This window comes from Rhinolophus ferrumequinum, chromosome X (genome assembly GCF_004115265.2).
Source record: "Rhinolophus ferrumequinum isolate MPI-CBG mRhiFer1 chromosome X, mRhiFer1_v1.p, whole genome shotgun sequence".
NCBI classification, from domain to species: domain Eukaryota; kingdom Metazoa; phylum Chordata; class Mammalia; order Chiroptera; family Rhinolophidae; genus Rhinolophus; species Rhinolophus ferrumequinum.
In genome coordinates this window covers 79,554,407-79,575,742 of record NC_046284.1, presented here as the reverse complement: position 1 = coordinate 79,575,742, position 21,336 = coordinate 79,554,407, and the positions used below count along the sequence as shown (strand labels likewise).

At 42.1% G+C, this 21,336-nt stretch overlaps 1 protein-coding gene and 1 long non-coding RNA gene across 5 annotated transcripts in view; one reads left to right on the top strand and one right to left on the bottom strand.

Annotated features, from left to right (window-relative positions):
* The window catches only part of VSIG4 (V-set and immunoglobulin domain containing 4), a 31,773-nt gene extending 20,407 nt beyond the window's left edge, over window positions 1–11,366 (top strand). The window contains exons 4-8 of one of the 2 annotated variants that reach the window (XM_033118438.1): window positions 4,523–4,585; window positions 5,986–6,051; window positions 8,498–8,602; window positions 10,850–10,871; window positions 11,210–11,366. In XM_033118438.1, the coding sequence (XP_032974329.1) occupies window positions 4,523–4,585; window positions 5,986–6,051; window positions 8,498–8,602; window positions 10,850–10,871; window positions 11,210–11,351 (398 nt within the window). In that variant the 3' untranslated portion in view covers window positions 11,352–11,366. The remainder of the gene's footprint in view (window positions 1–4,522; window positions 4,586–5,985; window positions 6,052–8,497; window positions 8,603–10,849; window positions 10,872–11,209) is intronic. The other variant, XM_033118448.1, reaches the window with a different exon arrangement.
* Window positions 11,367–13,957: 2,591 nt separating this feature from the next.
* On the bottom strand, window positions 13,958–19,746 carry LOC117029280 (uncharacterized). Of its 3 annotated transcripts, XR_004424200.1 has the most exons (5): window positions 19,578–19,737; window positions 17,600–17,733; window positions 16,547–16,621; window positions 14,655–14,906; window positions 13,958–14,454 (listed from the first exon to the last, which is right to left on the bottom strand). It is a non-coding gene; the product is annotated as an uncharacterized LOC117029280 (long non-coding RNA). The 3 variants fall into 3 exon arrangements; XR_004424198.1 differs by having other exon boundaries at window positions 13,958–14,906; window positions 17,600–17,787; window positions 19,578–19,746; XR_004424197.1 differs by having other exon boundaries at window positions 13,958–14,906; window positions 19,578–19,742.
* Window positions 19,747–21,336: the final 1,590 nt, after the last annotated feature.

Below are 21,336 nucleotides of genomic sequence, written 5' to 3'. Positions count from 1 at the left end.
TCTTATGTAGTATGTGTCCTTTATATTTGACTTGCACTACATCGTTCTTCTCCTCTGCGTGTGCTCCAAAGGTGTCTCTTGTATTGTGTGTATTGTCCTGTTCAAGAAGATCTTTAATTGCTTTTTGCTTGTGAGTAGGTGGAGTTAACTCCTGGGCTGACTCGTTGTGAGACTTGGCTCTGCCCCCCGCAGGGCGTTCTGCTGCGTGAGGGTTGACAACTTAAATGTGGTTTGGCCTCTATGGGCTCTAGTGCCTGCAGAGAATTCCCTCTGGGTGTGTGACTTGTAGGTCAAACCCGGTAGTATTCTGGTTTGGTCTGGAGTTGGCCTCTGGATATGTTGAATCTTGTGCCTCTTAAGCTGGGCCCTGGTAGGGCAGTTTCAGAACAAAGCAAATCACCAAGCACAACAGCAACAACAACAACAAAGAAAAAAATCAAATACATTCACATATAAAAACACCCGATAACCCCCACTCGACACATGCAAAGATATCAAAGATATAAAGACAAAGCAAAACAAAACAAAACAAAGCAGAACAAAAAGCAGTGCCAGTCTTGGCTTAAGCCCACCAAGTAATGTCCAGGTTGTCCTCTGCTGTACCAAAGAGTCCCCTGCTTATTGCGCAGGCAGAGCCGGTCACCTGGTGCCCAGAGTGACTTTGGGACTGTAGATTTAAATGGATGAGTAGTGTGAGGTGAGTGGGTGGGAAGTGGGTTCACATGTCTGCAGCTCTGGTCTCTCCAGTGGGTTTAGCCACAATCAGTACCAACCACTTAGACTGGAATATTTTTTCCAGTTCCTTTCATGATCTACCAAGTGAAGATTTTACTTCCGGGTGGGCCACAGGGGCATGGAATGGGCATGTTCCTGTGTCTGTGGAATCCTTTTTCTGATCATGGTGGGCTGTAGAATGTTGGGACCTTTTGCACTGCTTCTCTACTTCTGACCCTGGGCCCAGCGACAATGTGTGCCAGCCACTCAAGCCCAATTGCTGTGTCTGCCCCTCCAGTTTACCCAGTGGGGCTTGCACCCTGACCCTTCACTGCTATCATGTCCACTGGGGTTGCAGTGAGCACTGGACTTCAGATGGCTTCCATCTCTGACATTTCACCCCTATCCAATTTCTGCTGTTCACTAAGATGCACCTACTATCAGATATCTCAATGTGCAGATCTCTCAGATGTGTTTTTGTGTTGAACAAAGAATCTTTTGTTGAATTACACCTGTCCAACTTGTTGTTACAAATTCAAGGGGATGAACCTGGAGGTCTCTCACACCAACATTCTGCTGATGTCATATTCAAAGTATTTTCTCATTTCTTAATGATTTCTTATTTAACCCATTGATTAATTAGGAGTGTGTGTTTAATTTCCACGTATTTGTGAATTTCCATAATTTGCTTCTCTTATTTAATTCTAATTTCATTTCATTGTGGTCAGAGAATATAATTTGCAATTTTTTAATTATTTCAAATTTACTGTGGTTTATTTTATAGCCTAGCATATGGTCTATTTGGGATAATGTTCCTTATGCACTTGAAAAGGATGTATGTGTATTCTGCTGTTGTGTGGAATGTTCTGTATATGTATATTAGTTCCGTTTACTTAACAGTGTTCTTCAAGTGTTCAATTTCCTTGCTGATCTATTGTCTAGGTGTCCTATCCAAAGCAGAAAATGGAGTATTGAAACCTCAAACTATTATTGTTGAATTGTCTCTTGGTCCCTAAAATTCTGTGAATTTTTCTCTTCTGCATTTTGGGGCTCTGTTGTTTGGAGCTCTTGATGGATTGATACTTTTATAATTATAAAATGTACTTCTTGATTTCTAGTAGCAATTTTTGTCCTTAAGTCTACTTTGTTGGATATTAGTATACCTACTCCTGGTTTATTTTGGTTACTGTTTGCATAGCATATCTTTTTCCATCCTTTTATTTGCAAACCATTTGTGTTTTTAAATCCTAAATATACATGGAATGTAGTTGGATTATGTTTTCTTATTTATTCTGCCAACCTCTGCTTTTTTCTTTTCTTAACTTTTTTTATTAGTTTCAGGTGCACGAAACAATGTAATAGATATTTATCATTTATATCACTCACACAGTGACAACCCCCATACCCTGATCCACTACCCCTCTGACATCGTACACAGCCGTTACATTTCCACTGTCTTTATTCCTAATGCTGTATTCCGCTTCATACACACACACACACACACACACACACACACACACACACACACACACACATAATTGTAGTTTACATTCATTATTGTTCAGCTTTAGCTTCAGGTGTACAGTGTAGTGCTCAGGCATCGGCATCATCCCTGAGGTGGTCTCCCTCATGAGACAAGGGTCCATCGGATACCCTATAAAATCTTTACAACCTTACTGATTACATCCCCAAATTGATTTTTGTATCCTTGTGGCAATCTTGTGGTTACTGACTGTGGTTTCTAATCCCCTCACCTTCCCCCTTATCCCCACGCCCCCTCCCATGTAGCAACCCTCAGTTTTTCCTCAATATCTCTGAGACTGTTTCTGATTAGTTCATTTATTTCTTTTCTTTAAATTCCACATATAAGTGAGTTCATATGGTATTTGTCTTTCTCCGTCTGACTTATTTCGCTTAGCATAATGTTCTCCAGGTCCATCCTTATTGTTCTAAATGGTAAGATTTCATTCTTCTTTATGGCTGTGTAATACTCCATTGTATAAATGTACCACAGTTTCTTTCTTTTTTTTTAATTTATTGGGGTGAAAATTGTTAGTAAAATTACATAGACAGACACGTGTGCTCCAATGTTCATTGCAGCTTTGTTTACAGTGGCCAAGACATGGAAACAACCAAAATGTCCTTCGATAGATGAATGGATAAAGAAGTTGTGGTATATATACACAATGGAATATTATTCGGCGGTAAGAAAAGATGATACAGGAACATTTGTGACAACATGAATGGATCTTGAGAGTATAATGCTAAGCGAAATAAGTCAGACAGAAAAAACAGAAAACCATATGATTTCACTGATATGTGGTATATAAACCACAGTTTCTTAATCCAGTGGTCTACTGATGGGCATTTCGGTTGTTTCCATGTCTTAGCTATTGTGTATAGTGCTGCAATAAACATAGGAGTGCATAAATTTGGAATTAGAGTTTTGGATTTCTCCGGATAGATACCTAGGAGTGGAATTGCTGGGTCTTAAAGTAGTTCCATTTTTCAGAATTTTGAGATACCTCCATACTGTTTTCCATAGTGGATTCACCAATCTGCAATCCCAACAGTGCACAAGCATTCCCTTTTCTCCACATCCTTGCCAGCACTTGTTGTTTGTTGATTTATTGATGATAGCCATTTTGACTGGGGTGAGGTCATATCTCATTGTAGGTTTTATTTGCATTTCTCTAATGATTAGTGAGGTTGAGCATTTTTTCATATGTCTGTTTGCCATCTGTACGTCCTCTTAATAAAATGTCTTTTCATGTCCTCTGCCCATTTTTTAATTGAGTTGTTTGTACCCTCAAGGCTAGCAAGAGGTAGGAACTTATGGTCTTCTCATGTATTTATTTCCTGAGTATGCACACGGGCCTACATATGTCTGATGCCTTCTAGATATGTAGGAATGTGTCAGAGCTTTTCAAAGTTTCTATGGACATTTCATTCCTCAAATTTTTCTTTTAACTTTTCTTTGGTAAGTCTCTTGTTTATGTCAACTGTTATTCATTTCCTTAAGCAGCTGTGTGACAAATTCTTTCCCCTCCTGAGGGAGATTTTTAGCACTCGGAGACCAATAAAGATAAGACTTTTGAGTCAGGGCTTTCAGGGAACCACAACACAAGCCATAATGACAATTGTTTGGAAATTAAATCTGTTCTCCTTACTCCAGCACCTGGAATTGTGTTTATTCTCAAGGCTACTACTGGCCTTGGGAGAGGTGATGAGGCTAGGGTAAGTTAAAATGCCACAAAACTTGCAGTTCTTAACAAGACTGGGGTGATTTTCTTCCATAAATGCTCCCTGGATTGATGTAAACTTTTGGCTAATTTCCCAAATTCTGAGAAAAAAAAGTTTATTATGAAAAATGTTGCTAGTTATTTTATTGCTTTTGTGAAAAGGTGAATATTCGGAGGTCATTACTCTACCATTTCAACTGATATCACCCACAGCCACCTTCTTTGTAATACTTCCTAAGTATCTCTGAAGAGAATGAACAACTAAAAATTAGTTAGAAGTTAGAAACAAAACATGTTTTTTCCCATGCAAGTTGAAAGACCCTCTGTATTCTAGCTACACGTTCCTTGGGGAGGGGGGGTGTCTATGAACCCTGGGTTAATAATCCTGCCTTAGAATGATTTGAAGTATGAACAGGTAACGCATAACTTTCCACAATCATGAAAGAAATGTTGACAGATCCAAGTATGGACCTTACTGGCTTTATTTATTTCCCAGTTTTCCTAGAGCATTCAACTTTTCCCTCAAAGATGCCAAAAATCTTGAGTGATCTTTCTTTTCCTTACAGACTCCTCAAAGTTACTTGAAACCAAGACTGAGGCACCTACAACCATGCAATCCCCCATGGAAGGTAAGTTTCACTAGGGTTATTTTGGAGTAGGAGAGATCTAAAATGGTGTCATGGAAGCCAAGGGAGAAGGCCCAATGTCATTTGATGGGTAATAAGAGGTCACTGGGTTCCCCAGGGAAAACATGGCAATAAAGTGATGGAAATAGAAGAAAAATAGCAACTATTTAAGGGTTATGAACAAGTGGAACCATGGATATATATGGTGTTATCTAACAATGCATTGAATGTTTAAATTAAAAAAATTATTACAATAAGACAATTAATTGCCATTAATTCCCCTCAAAATACTCCCCCTTGCTTCAACCACACTTATCCCATTATTCTTGCCATTTTCTGAAGTAGTTCTGGAAGTCCTCTTTCGTGAGTGTCTTTACTTGTGCTGTCATGGCTCCCTTGATGTCCTGAATCGATTCAAAATGTTTACCTTTCATGGTCATTTTGACACTGGGAAAGAACTAGAAGTCACAAAGTGCCAAATCTGGTGAATAAGGTGGAGGCAGACACACTGTGATGTTTTTGTTTGACAGAAATTGCCATACCAGAAGTGATGTGTGACACAGAGCCTTTCCATTGTGATTAAAAATAATAATAATAAGGTGAATGCTGCTGCTGAGTGCCATCCAATGGAAAGGCAAGGATCGCCAACGTGGGAAGTAGCATGTCAAACCTTAGTAACTGTGTGACAAGTTTCAACTTGTTTGGTGCAGTCAGTCGGGTGTGAGCTATGGTTAAGAGAAGGTGTGTTTTAAAGTTTGCTGTAAATCATGGATCACAAACAACACATTAATATGAAATGGGCAAATGGTTTCAATCTCCATCATGACAATGCTCCATGTCACACATCACTTATGGTACGGAAATTTCTGTCTAATAAAAACATTATGGTGTGTCCTCATCCACCTTATTCACCAGATCTGGCATTGTGTGACTTCTGTACATATATGTACATATATATGTACATATATATGTACATGGTGTGATCAAACAATGCAGTGGATGTTTAAATAAAATATATATATACATATTTTGGGGGGTTTTTGTGTTGTGTTTTTTTTCTCCTTCACGAAAGTTTTTTTTCTCCTTCACAAAAGATGGTGAGAGTTAGAATACTCCCATGGGAGAAGAGAACTGTGGCATCTATTCTTCCTAATCTGACTTGCTGTGGGTCTTTGGGTACGTTGCCTCCCTTTGTGGGCCTTCTTCCAACACCCAACAGTAACAAACTAAGATAGTTCACGTCATAGTACTAGTTGTCAATGACATGGCCAGGAATTCTGGAAACCTCAGCACAGATGCCCAGAGAATGATCCCAAACTTTGTAGTCACTCTCCACATCACAGCTCCTTGCTGAAAGAGGGGCCTCTAATCCTAATACCCCGCTGTCATAACAACATCCACAGTGAATTCATCCTGGGGCTGGACCACTGAAGTGGATGACTACCTTGGAGAGACCAGTCCTGGGCCAGGTAAGAGTAATGTCACAACTTCCTTTTTGGCTCTAAACTTTGCTACTGAAACTTCTCACTATATCTACTTTTCTAGCATTCAACTCTGCAACTACTAACTGCTATGTACAAAGGCACTGGAGATGAGTGGGGTGGGTGGAATGGAGACAGAGAGAGACACAGATCCAGGGATGAGCAAAGTCAGAGTGGAGTTAAGGGAAGTGACAGATCTGCTCTTAGCTGCTTCTCTATTGCCATAGTAATATACTTCACAAACATTCTAAGCAAAAATAGGAATGGGACCATGACTTCAGCCAGCTCTCCTAAGAAGATGGGCATTTGGCCAGGTAAGAGTAATGGCAGGGCCTCATTACTCGTGCTCTTTACCAAGGCTCACCAACAAGTTTGCAACTGACTTCTGATTCCTCCAAAGTTTCAAGGATTCCTAAGTCATGGTCTCAGAGATCCAAACCCCAAAGGGAAGCTCTTTTATGTTTCACCTGGAACTGATAGTCGGCTGGTATGCACTAGTATGACTTCATTGATTGTTAAAGTAAAATACTCTTATATTAGTTGATAATTAGATGCTTCCCTTATACACCAAGCCCCCATTATCACCTGGACTGCCCTTGTTTATCCTTCAGAACTCTCCAAATCACCCTGTTGTCCTTCAGCAAAACATGTTAATGCCTAGTATTGCAGGAGACCTCTAAAATTCCAGATTTATAGTAGGTATCTGTTTTGATTGGTTGGTGCTAAATAGTTTGATGATTATCACTCCTTATCTCCTCCTCTGGCTGTACTGTATATCATTGATGATGGACTTATTAATACTCTTGTACTTCTCCCCTCCTGGTTGCAGAGCTTCATGGATGTCTCTGTACATAGCCCAAATTTGTTTTGTGGGCCACCTTTGCATTGCCACCTTTGGCTTAAAGGTTTCTATAACTCCGTGCCTCTCCCAGAGCAACATCTGATAGGAGAATTGAGATTAGAAGATAAATCTTGAAGAATGGGCTTGGGAAAATGAGAAGATAACCCTGGGAGGAATGGAAATTCTCAGATGTTGGGTCTGTGCCCTACATCCTCTATCAAGTTTTACACTACTTGACTTCCTCCACAGGGGAAGCTTTTCCTGATCTGCATCAGTTTATAGCTTAGGTTATCTCAGCTCCAACCAGAGCTCTGAAGACCACAAATGCCAGATTTCTAAGACAGAACATTTTGGGGTCTTGTGAAAACAAAGCCAGTTGCAGCAGCAAATCCTAAGGACACTGGAATTCCTTTCCCTCTTTATTTCCTGATTTTGCCTCCTGGATTTAGAATATTGTACTTACAGTACATTAAACATCATCCAATATTTTCATTGATATTATGGGGAAATTAAGGCCCAGTCAAGAATTTAACTAAGGTCACTGTATTTATTTTTCTATGAGTGCTATAAAAATTACCCCAACCTTAATGCCTTAAAATAACACAAATGTATTATCCTACAATTATGGAGATCAGAAGTCTGACACACTAGCTTAAAATCAAGTGTTAGCAGGGCTGTATTCTTTCTGGAGACTTTGGGGAAGAATCAGTTTCTTTGCCCTTCCTAGCTTCTAAAGACTACCCACATTCCTTGGTTCTTGGCCCCCTCCCTCCCACCATTTTCAAAACAAGCAATGCTGCATCCCTAAATCTTTCTCTGACTCTTACCTCCTCTTCTGTTTCCCTCTTCCACTTTCAAAGGACCCTTGTGATTACATTGAGCCCACTCAGATAATTCAATATAATCTCCCCATCTCAATGTCAGCTAATTAGCAACCTTAAATCTATCAGCAACCTTAATTCCTCCTTACAATGTAAACTAATATACAGGTTCTGGGAATTTAGATATTAACATCTTTGGAGGACCATTATTCTGCCTACCACAGCAATACAACAAGTAAATAACATATCCAGGACTGGAAGCCGAGTCTAGTGCTTTCCTTCATCTTGTAGACATGATTGGAATAGATAACGCAGGAGACTTAGAGGAAATATGTTTTGAAAAAATAGAAACCTGGGTACTTGGACATAGAATGTGAAGAAAAGAACCCTGCGGTTAGAAGTAATTGATCAGAATCTGAATAAGGTAACATTTTTGTGAAGCTGGGAAATCAGAGTACTACTTTATTCTAAGAGGTGAAAATCTCTTGTCTTGGTTCCATGAAAAGCACGGAGGACTAGTTCAAATGCCCAGGCCAATCAGCCATCAACCAGTGTGTTCGGAAGAACTTATTTATACATGGAGTCTCCAGCTTCTCTCAAGTCTTTGTCATGGGCCTGGGGTTTTGTTTGCCTCTCTGTATAGCTAAGAAATTTAAGAGAAGGTAGAAAATGAAAAAGAAAGAGGTGTGGGCTGGTCTGGGCTGATTATTTGGGTCTCTATTGCTGGACTAATTTTCAACAAGATACCACTTGACCTTGTTTTGCCTTCTAGGAAAGGGCCTGCCTATCTTTGCCATCGTTCTCATCATCTCCTTGTGCTGTATGGTGGTCTTCACCATGGCTTATATCATGCTGTGCCGGAAAACATCACAACCGGGTGAGTGATGAGTATGACAAGGTGACTCTTGCTCTTTCATTCATTTGGCAGTATACTTGAGCATAAACTCTGTATCAGAAACTGTGTTAAGCACCTCAAAGAGCTCCCAGCCTCGTTTGGGAGTGAAGGTAGGGGTGCCTGATGACAGACATGCAAGCCTACAATGATAATACAACTTATGAAACTTAATTTACAGATCTCTGATACCCTACCCAGTACAGCCATCTCTGTAATGGGTTGTCTAATGAGGATGCAAGAGAAGGAGAAGTCACAGTCCTTGGACTCAAGTTGCTTACAATTTATTCAGGGGATTCAATGTAGATGCATGGAGTTTATCAATAATGATACATAGGAATAAAGGCTATGGACTCAGAGTCTGGAGAAAACAATTGATGCTAAAAGGATCCAGAGGGAAGGGGAGTAAGTAAGGGTTAGAGTAATTAGCAAGGGCTTTCAGAAGAAGGTAGGACTATGAGCAGTACTTGGAGGATGGAAACAATTTGGAAAGGGGTAGTATTCCACAAAGGAGGAACTGTATGAGTAAAGGTGTAAACACTTAAAAGATGACTGTGAGTGTGATCATCAATGAAGAAAATTCATGTAACAGAGCAATGAGGAAATACAGGGGGAAAGGAAAGTTAATTCCTGATATAGAAGGTCTTGAATGAAAGGCTAAGGAATTTGGATTTTTCTTCTCTATGCTTTGCAAAGGCATTAAAAAACACCAAATTTTTTTAAAGCAGTGGATTGGCATGATGAAAGGGCAGCTGTCAGGCCATTTAATAACTGTGAGCCAACAGAGAAAACAAAAACAAAAATTACATGTTGATTTCTAAGTAAAATCTAGTACACTTCAATGTCTGTTATACTAGACGTTTTACATTGCATTAGTGTATCTATTCCACTGCAGCTGCTCTTACTCCCAAATATCCTGGTTTCCACATGGGTCTCTCCAACCAAAGAAGAGAAGGGAGTCTTGAATATCTCCTTTTTCTGGGTCTCAAGTATCAGCTCTGGTCTTGACCAGTTAGCATGGCTATGAACCATGAGGTTAAACTTGGAAGTGGAGATATCTCAAGTACCCACAAATCCCAGGACTACGAAAAGTAAAACATTCATCATAATCTCAATGGAACTGGGTATAAACTGTAACCATATTAGATTGTTTCCCTCTCAAAAACCTTCCAGGGCTCCCCGTGGGCCAGGGAATAGGGGTCATAATGTAGCATTCCATTAAAGGCCCTCTATGACTTGGCTTTAACTTATCTTCTCTACCCCACCACTCCTTCATACCTAGTTTAATTTCTAGTCACTGAAATCACACAGGCAAATAGGCTGTACACCTCACATCTTTATGCTTTTTCCCTTCCTGGATTCCCTTCTCAGAATTCCTGTTTTCTACCTCTCTATAAGGGAGGCAGTCTTGGGGCATCAATTCAGTTCAACATGTAGTTACTGGGTGCCTACTACATGCCAGGTGCTAAGCATATAAAAATGAAAAAGACACAATCCCTGAAGTATGGAAGCTACCAGGCCAATAGAAGAGGTAAGATGTGGAAATACAAGACTCTGTCACAAGGCAGAAGGCCTGCTACAGCATGCCATTTTTGCTTTTTTGTAGTGTAATATATGCATTCCCAATTGCATCCCTGAAAGATTATAAGCCCCTATAGGACAGTACCAAGAGACATTCATCTTTGTACTACGCTATAAAGCCTTTAAGACTGCATGGAATGTAGATACTTCTCCACAAGGGGGCAATGGTGACTTATTCCAGGACCTTTCCTGGGTGCAGGGTGGGGATGAGTGCATTTGGGAATGGCTTAGGCCATGGTCCCTGACATCAGACAAATTCAGCCCCTTCTGCCTAGGCTCTGGCCTGGCTGCCAAGTTTCCCACAAGGACTTCCTGGGGATCTTTGGCAAGATTCCTGGATTGGGCGTGGATCCATTTTCAGTGTTCCTCCCTTCACCACATTAAGCAACTGCTCCAGCCCAGTGTCCTGAGTCAGAATATGCTAAAGAGGACAATTACCAAGTGTGCTTCCTCTTCCTTTCCCTGATAATTCTACATCCCTGTGTTTCAACTCACCTTCCCAATACTTCCCAGTTGTTGGAAAACTGAACATATTGAGATCCCTTTTTATGTTTCCCCTTCCCTCACCTTTTGACTGGTACTTAGGATCCACATTTGGCCCTTGTCCACTCCCCATGGAGACTTCTGACATGATTTCTCCTTCTTTTCTAGAGAATGTCTATGAAGTGGCCAGGTAAGTGAGCCTCTCCTCATCCATCTTCTGACCCTTTCCCTGCCCTAAATTCTGTAGATCACTGGCATGGAAGAGAGGGGTGTTGGCACAGGCACAATCCTAAGCCCAAAGTCTTTCAGGGTCAGGGTACAGCTTTCTTCCCTCTCTTAAGTACCTCCTGAGGTTCTGTCCTAGCCCACCAAATACACAGGGTAATTCAGATCCACCAGTTCTCTGTTCCCAGAATCTCTGAGTGACAAGAACCTGAGGGTCAGTTGGCAAGGATTGGGGCAGAAGGGTGGGAAACCAGGGTCCCAGCTTCAAGTCCCTCCTAAGGGTGGTGTGTTCTTGGTCCACAGTGTGCATGCCAGGGAGGCCAATGACTCTGGTGAAACCATGAGGGTGGACATCTTCGCAAGTGGCTGCTCCACTGAAGAGCCAGCTTCCTGGACTCTGAGCAACGACTACTTTGATGAACCCTGCCTGGGCCAGGAGTACTAGATCATCGCCCAAATAAACTAGATCATCGCCCAAATAAAATACACTCGCCTGCTGCACACAGTGCCCCTGGATTATGAGCTTCTGGCCACCAAGGACAAGAATGTGTGCTAAAACTGCCCTACTAAGCCAGGGTCTACTGACATAATTGCTTTTTTAGTCCTTGCTTTCTGCATAGCCCACTTCCCCATTACCTCTCTTCCTGGATAGCCCAACATGTCTTCCCTGCCTGCAGTAGGATCCCTATGAGTGACTGGCTTTGCCTAAGAAGTTGCCATATGCACTCGAGCAAGCCTACTTATAGGTTAGGCCCTGAGACTTTCTATTATCCCTGCCTGGGGTTTCTGCTGCTTCTCTCCAAACACCAGAGGGAAGTGCCCGTAGCACTAGGACTTGGTCATGATGTCTCCACACACCACTTAACTTTGGTCTCTTGTCACCAGAAGACTAGAGGAAGGCTCAGCTCTACCAGCTCAAGGGATCAGTTGTGTCCAGAATCATTTCCCTTTCTACAGGGTCAGATAGCTTTTAATTGAGATTATCATGTAACAGGCCAGGGTTCAGTTCTGCTCCTATACTGTGAGTCTAGTGCTCTGATATTCTTTTAGTGCTCAATAAATATCTAATCATAATAGCAACCTTGTTTGTATTGGTCTTCTCTCAAGGACCTACCAAGAGTGATTAAAGTGAGACTAGTTGCGATGATTGGGACCCTGGGAGTATGGATAGCACCTTTGCTTTTTTTGGTCTTTCTCCTTCCCACACATGCCACCTTTACATCACTTCAGAGGTGGACCCAGCTGGAACACAATAAATCTTTGGTAAAAGAGTCCTCAACTGCCTTCCATTATTCCCTTCCCAATCATCCTACCAGTTCCACCTGGATGATTCTTCCCAAGTCAATTGGAAACCGAAGAAATGGAGCCCTTCTTCTGTCTCAGAAGATGATAGATGCAGAGATAAAGAGGTCCCATCCCCTTCTTTCCAAAGTATGGGTGCATCACCCTCAAGGATTTCCACCTCCTGGAATCCAAAAATCTTTGGAATAGTTGTATTCTCCATAGGTCATCCCTATCTCTTTGTCCCTTCTTAAATACAGGATGGAGTTAAGAGCAAGGAATTCTTTCTCCTCAATCAGGAATGGGGAATAGAAGTGTGACTGTGTGTGTGTGTGTGTGTGTGTGCATGCATACACCTTTAAATTGGTCTCTCCTGTGAGGATCTGTCCTGGGTCAAGCCAACACTGCTCTTCTCCTTCATGTACTGGTAGTTCATGTTAAATCAACTTCTTCATTCTACATAGAAGCTAACATGTTGCCACATTTGTTTCCAATACAGCCCCAAGGCCAGCTAAGGTTTCACCAGGAGCTGCTCCCCTTTGAGATGATTATGGAAGTCAAAACAGTACACAAAAGTGAATGAGAAGAAGTCCTCCACTTTACCACCACCAACCTGCCAAGTCCATGGTCAAAACCTCAGCGTTTCTCTTATACCCAGATGCCAGCTTCACATAGCTCATGAAAAAAGCAATTCCTTCTTCTCCATCATGCTTATAATCTTCTGAAAAAGGCCCCCTCCCAGTGGAAACCTCAGCTTCCTTCATGAAACAGCTCTGTGTCCAGACTCCACAGTCTTTGAAAAAAGTGATTATTTATTCCCACTACCCTTAGAGAAAGGAATTACTGAGGTTGAGAAGAGAATCCTAGTTGCATGTCCATTGGTAAAAGGAGCCCCCAAATCTAGGGACCACCTCCATCATAGAAGCTATGGGCTCCCAGAGATATCTCAGAGTCTCTTGTCTTAGAGAGTTTAGAGATTGCTGATTTTAACTCTCACATATTACAGATAAGGAAATGAAGCCCAGAGATAAACAGTGACTTGTCTAAAGTCAAACATATGAAGTCAGTTGTAGAACAGAGACCAGATGTCAGGTCTGTGACCTCCTAGGAGAATATATTCATTGCAAAAGGAAACTTCTGGAGATCATCTGTGCCTCAAAACTGATATATATATATATTTTTTTTTTGTCTAAGACAAGCCAGTAAATAGTCCTAGGAAGTTTTGCTACCTGCAAAACTTCAGGATAAGCTAAACAAAAATGGGATGATAACATAGGACCTGACTTAGGCAGGTGGCTGGTCAGGGGAAAGTAGAGGAGTAAAAAGAGGAGATCTCCAGAAGAGAGAAAGAATGAAATTCCTCTAGAACAGTTTTCCAAAGTTTGTTCCATGGAACAGTAGACCCAGGAGATGGCCTACAGAGGGAAAAAAAATCACAGTCAGATAGTCATGGAAATGCTTCCTTCTGTAGCACCCTGTTAGAGATTTCCAAAGCAACATTAGAATATTAAAGGCTCTGAAAACCCCTGCGATAAAACACCTATATAACTTTGTGTTACCAAGTAATTCCAAAATGTATTTGACCACTTTTTTGCCCTCCTCCTCCAGCCGTTGACCCTATTTCTGAGGAAGAAAAACCCTTCATGTTGGCTATTGCCTTGCACACCCTATAGCATTGTAGCAACTACACTTTAATTTTTTTTTTCTCACAAAATTCCTGGATGGCATTTGGCCCAAAGGCCCAAAGCTAATGGACTAGTGGAGAGTCAATCAATCAGTAAACATTTATTAAGTTTTTTTCTGTAACCAGAGTATTATGCTGGGATCTGGGGTAGGGATGGAATGGAGAGATAACAATCAAGGAAACACAATCTTGTCCTCTAGAAGCACACAATCTAGTGGGCAATTAAAAAATATCCTCTGGAAAAGTTCACTAACAATTGAAGGGCTGTCATTAAGCAGTAGGAGATAAAAGGGTACAAGGACCCAGGCAAGATGTGCTTTGAGAATAAAGAAGAAAACAGGTTGACTTTCAAAAGTCCCTGGAAAGACTGGACTTTGGCTGGGCCAGGACATATGGGAAACAATTGGATAGGCAGAAAAAAAATTGAGATGGTGTTCCCGGAAGGAGAAAACGCATGAGGGAAAAAAAGAGATAGGCTAAGGTCAAAGTGTATTTAGGAGCCAAGGCTGAGTGTCCGGAAAGTGGGTTTCTAAGCCATGCCATGATGCTTGTGTAAGAATTCTAGTGTCCTTCCTGGGAGACTCTGGAAGGGAACAGGAAGGAAGAAAATAATTAATCAAGCAGCACTTTAATCCCTGGGCCCTGAATACCTTTTCAAGACTATTGTACCCCTCTCAGGCTCCCACTATATGTATAGACACTGCCCAGGGCTATGGCTCCCAGCACTGTCTCACTTTTCCACTGGTACCCTCAGATACAATGCTTCCATTCCCTCAAAGTCACCGAAAATAACTTGTGAGAGCTTATTTGATGTTTGGCATGTGTTCTTTTATCCAGTTGGTAGTCTGTTTGTCGTATCCCAACTGCCCTGGCCTGAAGCTGCTAGGCATGTGCCGCACTTGGGGTATTTGACAAACTGACACTCTACCACATGGAGTGTCCAACTCAGCTTGTCAAATACACGGAGCGTGGCACTGCAGGAGGCCGGCCCAGGGGCTTCAGTGGGGAGGAGAGATCTTCCTAGGAGATGTGGCCCTGGAAGAAAAGAGAGAGAAAGAAATCATACCCTGAATCCCAAGGAAACTGCACAGGCTATAAGAACTAGCCAAAGCACAAGAATAGGGAAGTGAGCAAAATTGGCATAAGGTTCCTAACCAAAAAAGGGATCCTGAAGGTAGGGAGGGAACACCCAGTTGAGACTGCAGCTGGGAGTTCCTCAGGCCTGAGTCTTATAGTTATGACATTTTTAAGGGTCCCAAGCTTCAGTGGGATCCTCTATGTAGCATAGAGAGAGTAATTTGGTTATCGTCCTGCCTCCTTGACCTCAGGAAAGGACCAGGTCCCAGAGTCAATGTCTATAGCCCCACTTCCCAACCCTCTAAAACAATGTTCTTACAGAGTTGTGGATATGAACTTAAGCTTTGAGGTTAAACATGGGCTTGAATCCTAGGTCTGCAATTATTTAACTGAGAAGCGGATAAATCAGTTCATCTCTCTGAGCTCCAGTTTTCCACATTCACAAAATGGGTGTAAATATACTACCTGCCTAATAAGTTATAGTGAAATGGCATGATAATGTATGTGAAATCCTTAGTTCAGCATTAAGTACATAACAATTGCTCAAAAAATGGTGGTTGTTCTGCCAGAAGGAAGGCAAGGGCCAGTGACAATGATTTAACAAGGTCAGGAGAGATAAAACAGAAATTTTTGATAACATCAGCCTTACCTAACATTGTCCCTTTGTATCATTAGGATTCAAGAATGGCAGCTATAAAAGGACTAGCATCTAGCCTCACCGACTCATGTTATAAATGAGGAAATAAAGGTTCATATTGGGGAAGAGAATTGCTAAAGGTATTACAAGCTGTTCACGGTTCAGGGTTCTGCCCTATATCAACCCATTGTGCCATCCAGCTTTCCTCATCAGTCCTTTTACCTCCTTGTTCTCTGGGAAAAGGGAGACACAGCAAACAAGGAAGGCAAAAGATAAGCAGTGGACTTGGTAGTGAGGCATTGGGATCCTTCAACCCACAGCCATCAGGGAAATAAGGAAGCTGCCATGAGCATGTTCAGTCCTAGAACTTCTGAGAGAACTCCCTTGGCAACACCCAGGTTGTTAAAAATTCCAGATTGTCTTTGTCAAATTCACCTCCTTCCCAGCTGTGGCAGTTGATCTGTGAGAAAGTAGCTGACCTATATTAAATACTGGTATGAAAAGCAGCAAACATTCCAGAGTTACCAGGAATAGAAAACTACCTCATGAGACCATAAGGCCCTGTCCCAGCTAAAATAAGGCAGAGGACTTCTCTTTCCGGAAAAAAAAAAAAAAATCAGTGTTTTTATTATCTTAACTCTTAGTTGAGTGTATGTTGGTAAGGGGGTGATATGCCCCTCTAGTTTGAGATCTGGAAGCGACTTCAAACCTAAGGCTCTAAAATGTCTTTCCCATTCTTTCATTTTCCTCTCTACCTACCCAATCCATCTCCAGCAGCCCAGAAGTGTGGCTCTTTTAGCCAAGGCAATGATCATTGTCAACAGATATGGATGAGTGGAAAGAATCATACAATCTTGGATTCTAATGCTGCTTTGGGCACCAACTAGCCAACCATGGCATTGGGCAAATTTTTCTTTGGGCCTCAGTTTTCTTCTCTGGAAACGGGAATAAGAAGACTTACCTGGCAGAGTTGTTAGGAAAGTGTTCAATGAGCTTTCCAGAGCCTCCCACAGGCACCTTGGCTTAGTCCCTGGAGCTGTAGGTGAAAGCCAGCAAAGGAAGTTGATTAATAGACTTTGAGTTCAGGGTGGCAGAGGAGAGAGCACTGGACTGGTGCCTTTTTTCTATCATCAACTTCATTGGCTACCAGCCCTAGTGAGAAGACCTGGGTAAACTGAAGGTGTCCACGGCCTCCTGAACACCCTTTCTGACTTCATCAAAAAGGAAGAGAGATTTTTAGGGGACTAAAGTTTCCTTCTTAGTACACTAGAAGTTGAGGAGCCTTATAAACCATACCACCCCAGTATTAATGGAAGGAGTCAGTGGCAGAGCTAAAACTGTTTCATTTCCACTCTTGATGTTTTAGTCCATACCTCTCTAACAGAGTGTATATAAGAAAAGCAAGTTTAGTTGAGAAAGGCTGGCCAGATCCATAGGAAGAAGAAGTGAATATCTACATGAAATGATAGTGAGAGACTCTGAAAGGTCTTCTCTTGGTCTGTCATACTATATAAAATATCATCATTTGCCCTCTGCTCCACCCTGGAAGGGCTAACATACCAAGCAGCAGGACTTGTTCTGCAACTTGGCAGTCTCGATGTTTTATCAGGCATTGTTCATCCCCCTGTTCAGCCCCATCCAGAGATATTTACTCAGCATCACTTTCATACCCTTTCTCAACAGAGGGCTGACAACCATCAAAAAGGGATATAAAAACTAAGAGTCTCCAGACACTATCCATCTAGTCCTTCGCCTCCTCTTCTTCACAACAGAGACCAAAAAAGTGAGTCACAGAATGGAGAAAAGACTTCCTCAAAGAAACACAGTAGGTAAATGGCAAAACCAACACTGCTACTCAAATTTTCTGACTCCTGGTTCCAGAGAACATTCCACTTCCATGTGTATATCTCCTAAAAAGCACTTGACCCAGGATCCCTGAGGAGGATTAAAGGAAAATGGGAGGGACAGGCCCCATGTTGGGAATCCAAGCAGAGAGGGCAAATGGATACTATACCTATTACTGAAGTGATGCCTTGGTCGCAGAGGAGGCACAGGTTCCCTGGTGATGGGCTAAACTGCAGAGTCCAGAGGGAACTGGGCTTTATGCTGTGAGCAGGAACGTCGTGTGTTTTGAAGGGCCCTTGGTGTCTTCAAGAGGAAACAGAAATGAGGAAGATAAGGCTGAGGTTAGCCAACGGAAATCTGGGTGCAAAATGACAAAACAGTGCTGTTGTGAAAGGGTCCACTACTGCAGCAACAGTTCCCGCTGTCGTGCCCCTGCTCACTCCCAGTCAACCTCCAACAGATACTGGCTCCCCAAAATTCAGAGTCAGAGCAAAAAGCCCCTGGGTCCTCTGGCTCTGGGTATGGGCCAGGGAGGTTTCCCCTGAGCTATGAGGGAATCCTGGAATGTCAGTGCTGAGACATTATCAAATGAAAATCCCCATTATCAAAATTGAGAAACTGACCCACTGAAGGATGCGAGAAATTGCCTGAGAGCAAAAAGCAAATTAGTGGCATAGCTGGAATTTGAATCACTTCTACCAACTCCAAATTGTATGTCCCATCACTCTGTCAGAATGCCTCCTAGTCCTGAAGTACCCTTCTTTACCTCCCCTGACATAGCTACATAATTTGCAAGGCCCAATCCAAAATGAAAATGAGGATCTCCTCGTAAAAAAAAATAAGAAGAAGAATTTCAAGATGGCAACAGCAGAACATTAAGCTAAGTGTGGTATCTTTGTAAGCACGGGGCTCTATGAAACTTTACAGGTCACATGCCTATGAAACTGGCCCTGCTGGCACAGCTCTGACCACAGGTCACATTCTGGCATCCAGGGGCCTTACAAAAGGAAAAAAAGATGGAAATTCACATTTATTAAAGAACTTAGTATGTGCTTCACATTTGTTATCTCATTTAATCAACAACCCTGTGGTATGGTATTTTCATTATCCTTATTTATACGTGAGGAAACTGAGGCACATACAAGTAAAGGGCCTTGCCTAAGGACAAAAAAAAAAAACCTAGGAAATAATGTAGAAGGGAATATCTGCACGTAGGTCTTTCTGGCTCCACATGTTAGGCTTTTTCTACTCTCCCACATTGACTACAAGGAGGGGGAGAAAAGCAGTTGATCTTGAGAAGGAAAAAATGGTGCCAGACCCTTAACTGTGACCTTCAGTCTTCATGAGGGACATGAAAGTTATGAGAAGAAAGTAAATGGCTTCTTAGCACTTTGTTTTTGCAATCTTTGGGCAGTCCCCATTCACAGCTAAGAAAATGCTGGATTCCCCTTATGCAGTGCTCTACATCATGGATCCTAATGATATGGCAGATGAAAGAGGCAACTGCTGCAATGCTTTCAGGGTATACTTTTGGGATCACCTTAAACAATTGCAGTGCCCAAGTCCAGTCCTTGGTCTACATAGCAGAAGTAGAATCCTGGGAAGTACTCAAACCCCAGTGAATAATCTATCCAAGCTACATAACAGTCTTATCCATTCAGGTTCAAGAGAAAAAAACATATCCTGGGAGCCAGGAGTTCTGGGTCCTTGTCCCTGATCTGCCAAGTCTGTTCCCTCCCTTAGCCTTTGTTTTCCATTTAACCAACAGAGGTTGGACTATATGATATTTGTGGCCTTTCCAACTCAAACATTCCCTGGTTCCTTTATAACCCCCTCCATCCCTGCCCACCCCCACCTCACTGTGGGCTTTCCTGTGGTTGTAGGGCCTAAAGTCTCTAGAGACAGTCTACCATAGGGATTCACTTGCACACACAGTACTCTGCAGAAAACTTCCTTCTAACAGAATAATGTATTGGCTTAGTCCTCGAGGCAAGTTTCCCTAGATGTGGCTGCTAGAAAGACTGAGTTCTTTTTACTTTTTGGTTTCTGACTAAAGCTTGAGTTGGAGGCAGGTTTGTCCTGTGGGCACTTTCCTATGGAAGGATCCCCTTCTCCCCACTCATACCATAGTCATTAAGTTCACCTACCTGCTTTTTATTTTTTCATCTATCAGTTAAGTCTTTTCAACTGGGACCTTCTGGAGACAGTGTCTTCACTTAACGTAGTAAGTAATGGAGGCTACTTTAGGCCTCACAGTAGATCCATGAAAGAGCATTAGGAGCCAGGAGCACCTTCAAATCATGCCATCTATGCCAAAGGCCTGAATTAGATCAAAGGGCATTGGGCTCCTTCGAGTTCCTCTTTACTTCATAAACACAAAGCATGCTGGGAAGGGCCAAGTTTGCAGCAATAGCACAAAAGAGACTTTTCCTTTAGGTCTGTTGTCCAGCCGAAAGACACAGAGTGTAACATTTTGAATGCTCTTTGAGTTGGCTATACTTATAAAGGGGGATGAAGGAGAGGAGAGTTGGATGTGGTCTCAGGCAAACAGTACTGAGGTCCCACACTGTAAACATATTCATTTATTAACTCAGTGCTGGAATGAAAAGATCACTGAATTTTGAGTCAGATTCCCTGTGTCTTAGACCCTAGGTTATAGCCCCTGGCTTTTAGACTCAGCTCTGTGACTCATTAACTATATTCCCTTGAAAAATTATGCACAGCCTGTCTGAACCTCAGCCATCACATCATATTGAGGGATTCTTGGGCTAGAGGGGAGAGGGACACAGGCATGCACCCAAGGAACTATGTCTTTCTATAATATGAGACAAGTGATTTGACAAAGGTACAGAGTGTTATCAGAAATACGGGTAAGAAAGGAGTGATTCTCCCAGGGCAGGAGGTGAAGAGATGGTGGTGTTTTAAAAGGTTCTTAGAAAAGTAGCATTTTAACTAGATCTTAAAGGATGGAGAGAGAAAATAACAATGCTCACTGCCTCTGGAAAGCATTCTCTGACCACGCCTCTCCCAGTTAAATTAGTTGCTCCCTGCTTTGCCCACCTCTAGTCTTAAAAACCTGTCCACTCTGAAGACTTATGTGTTGGTCTCTCATAGGAGACCAAGAACTTCCCAAAGTAAGGATTGTGTCTGATCACTTCCTTTCTTTACAGGGCCAGGAAAGAAATAGTTGCCCCAGACTCTGAGTTGAATAAATGAATGTGTCAGTGCATAACCAAATGAAGGAGACCTTAGTCCAAGGTTCCCATATTCCTTAGCTTACCTCACCTCCCTGAAGGCAATGAGAAGGCCCCCCCTCAACTTTGAGTTCATAGTTCATCTCCCTGCTCACCTACCCCCACCTCCCATCGGAAGCCTATAAAGAAAAGGCCCCAGGGACAATTGCAAAGCGGAAGCCACTTCCTGTGCAAGAGGCCAGTGTCCACATACTCCACCACAACCCTGGTTATTGCTGCGCATATGATTGCACTGGGGCTTCCTCTAAAAGGAAACCCAAAGGCTGATGCAACATAGAGGACACCCCCAGGCCAGGACTGAAGAACTTCATGTACATCTGGGCCTGGGGCCAGAAGGTTCACTGTGAGGTTCCCAACAAACCCTGTGATATTGACAAGATAGGTTGCAGCAAGATAAGTAACCTACCAACTACAGCTCAACTTCATTCAACAAGAGTGTGTGGAGTACTTACTGGCTGCAAAGCTTTGTGCTTCGTACCAAGGGGGAAAACAAATATACAACAAAGCAGTAATATAGATCTAATAGAAATATAATGTGAGCCACAAATTTTCTAATAGCCACATTAAAATTTTGAAAAACAAATAGGTGAAAGAAAGTAATTTTGATAATATATTTTATTTAACCCAATGCATCCAAAATGTTATGTTAACT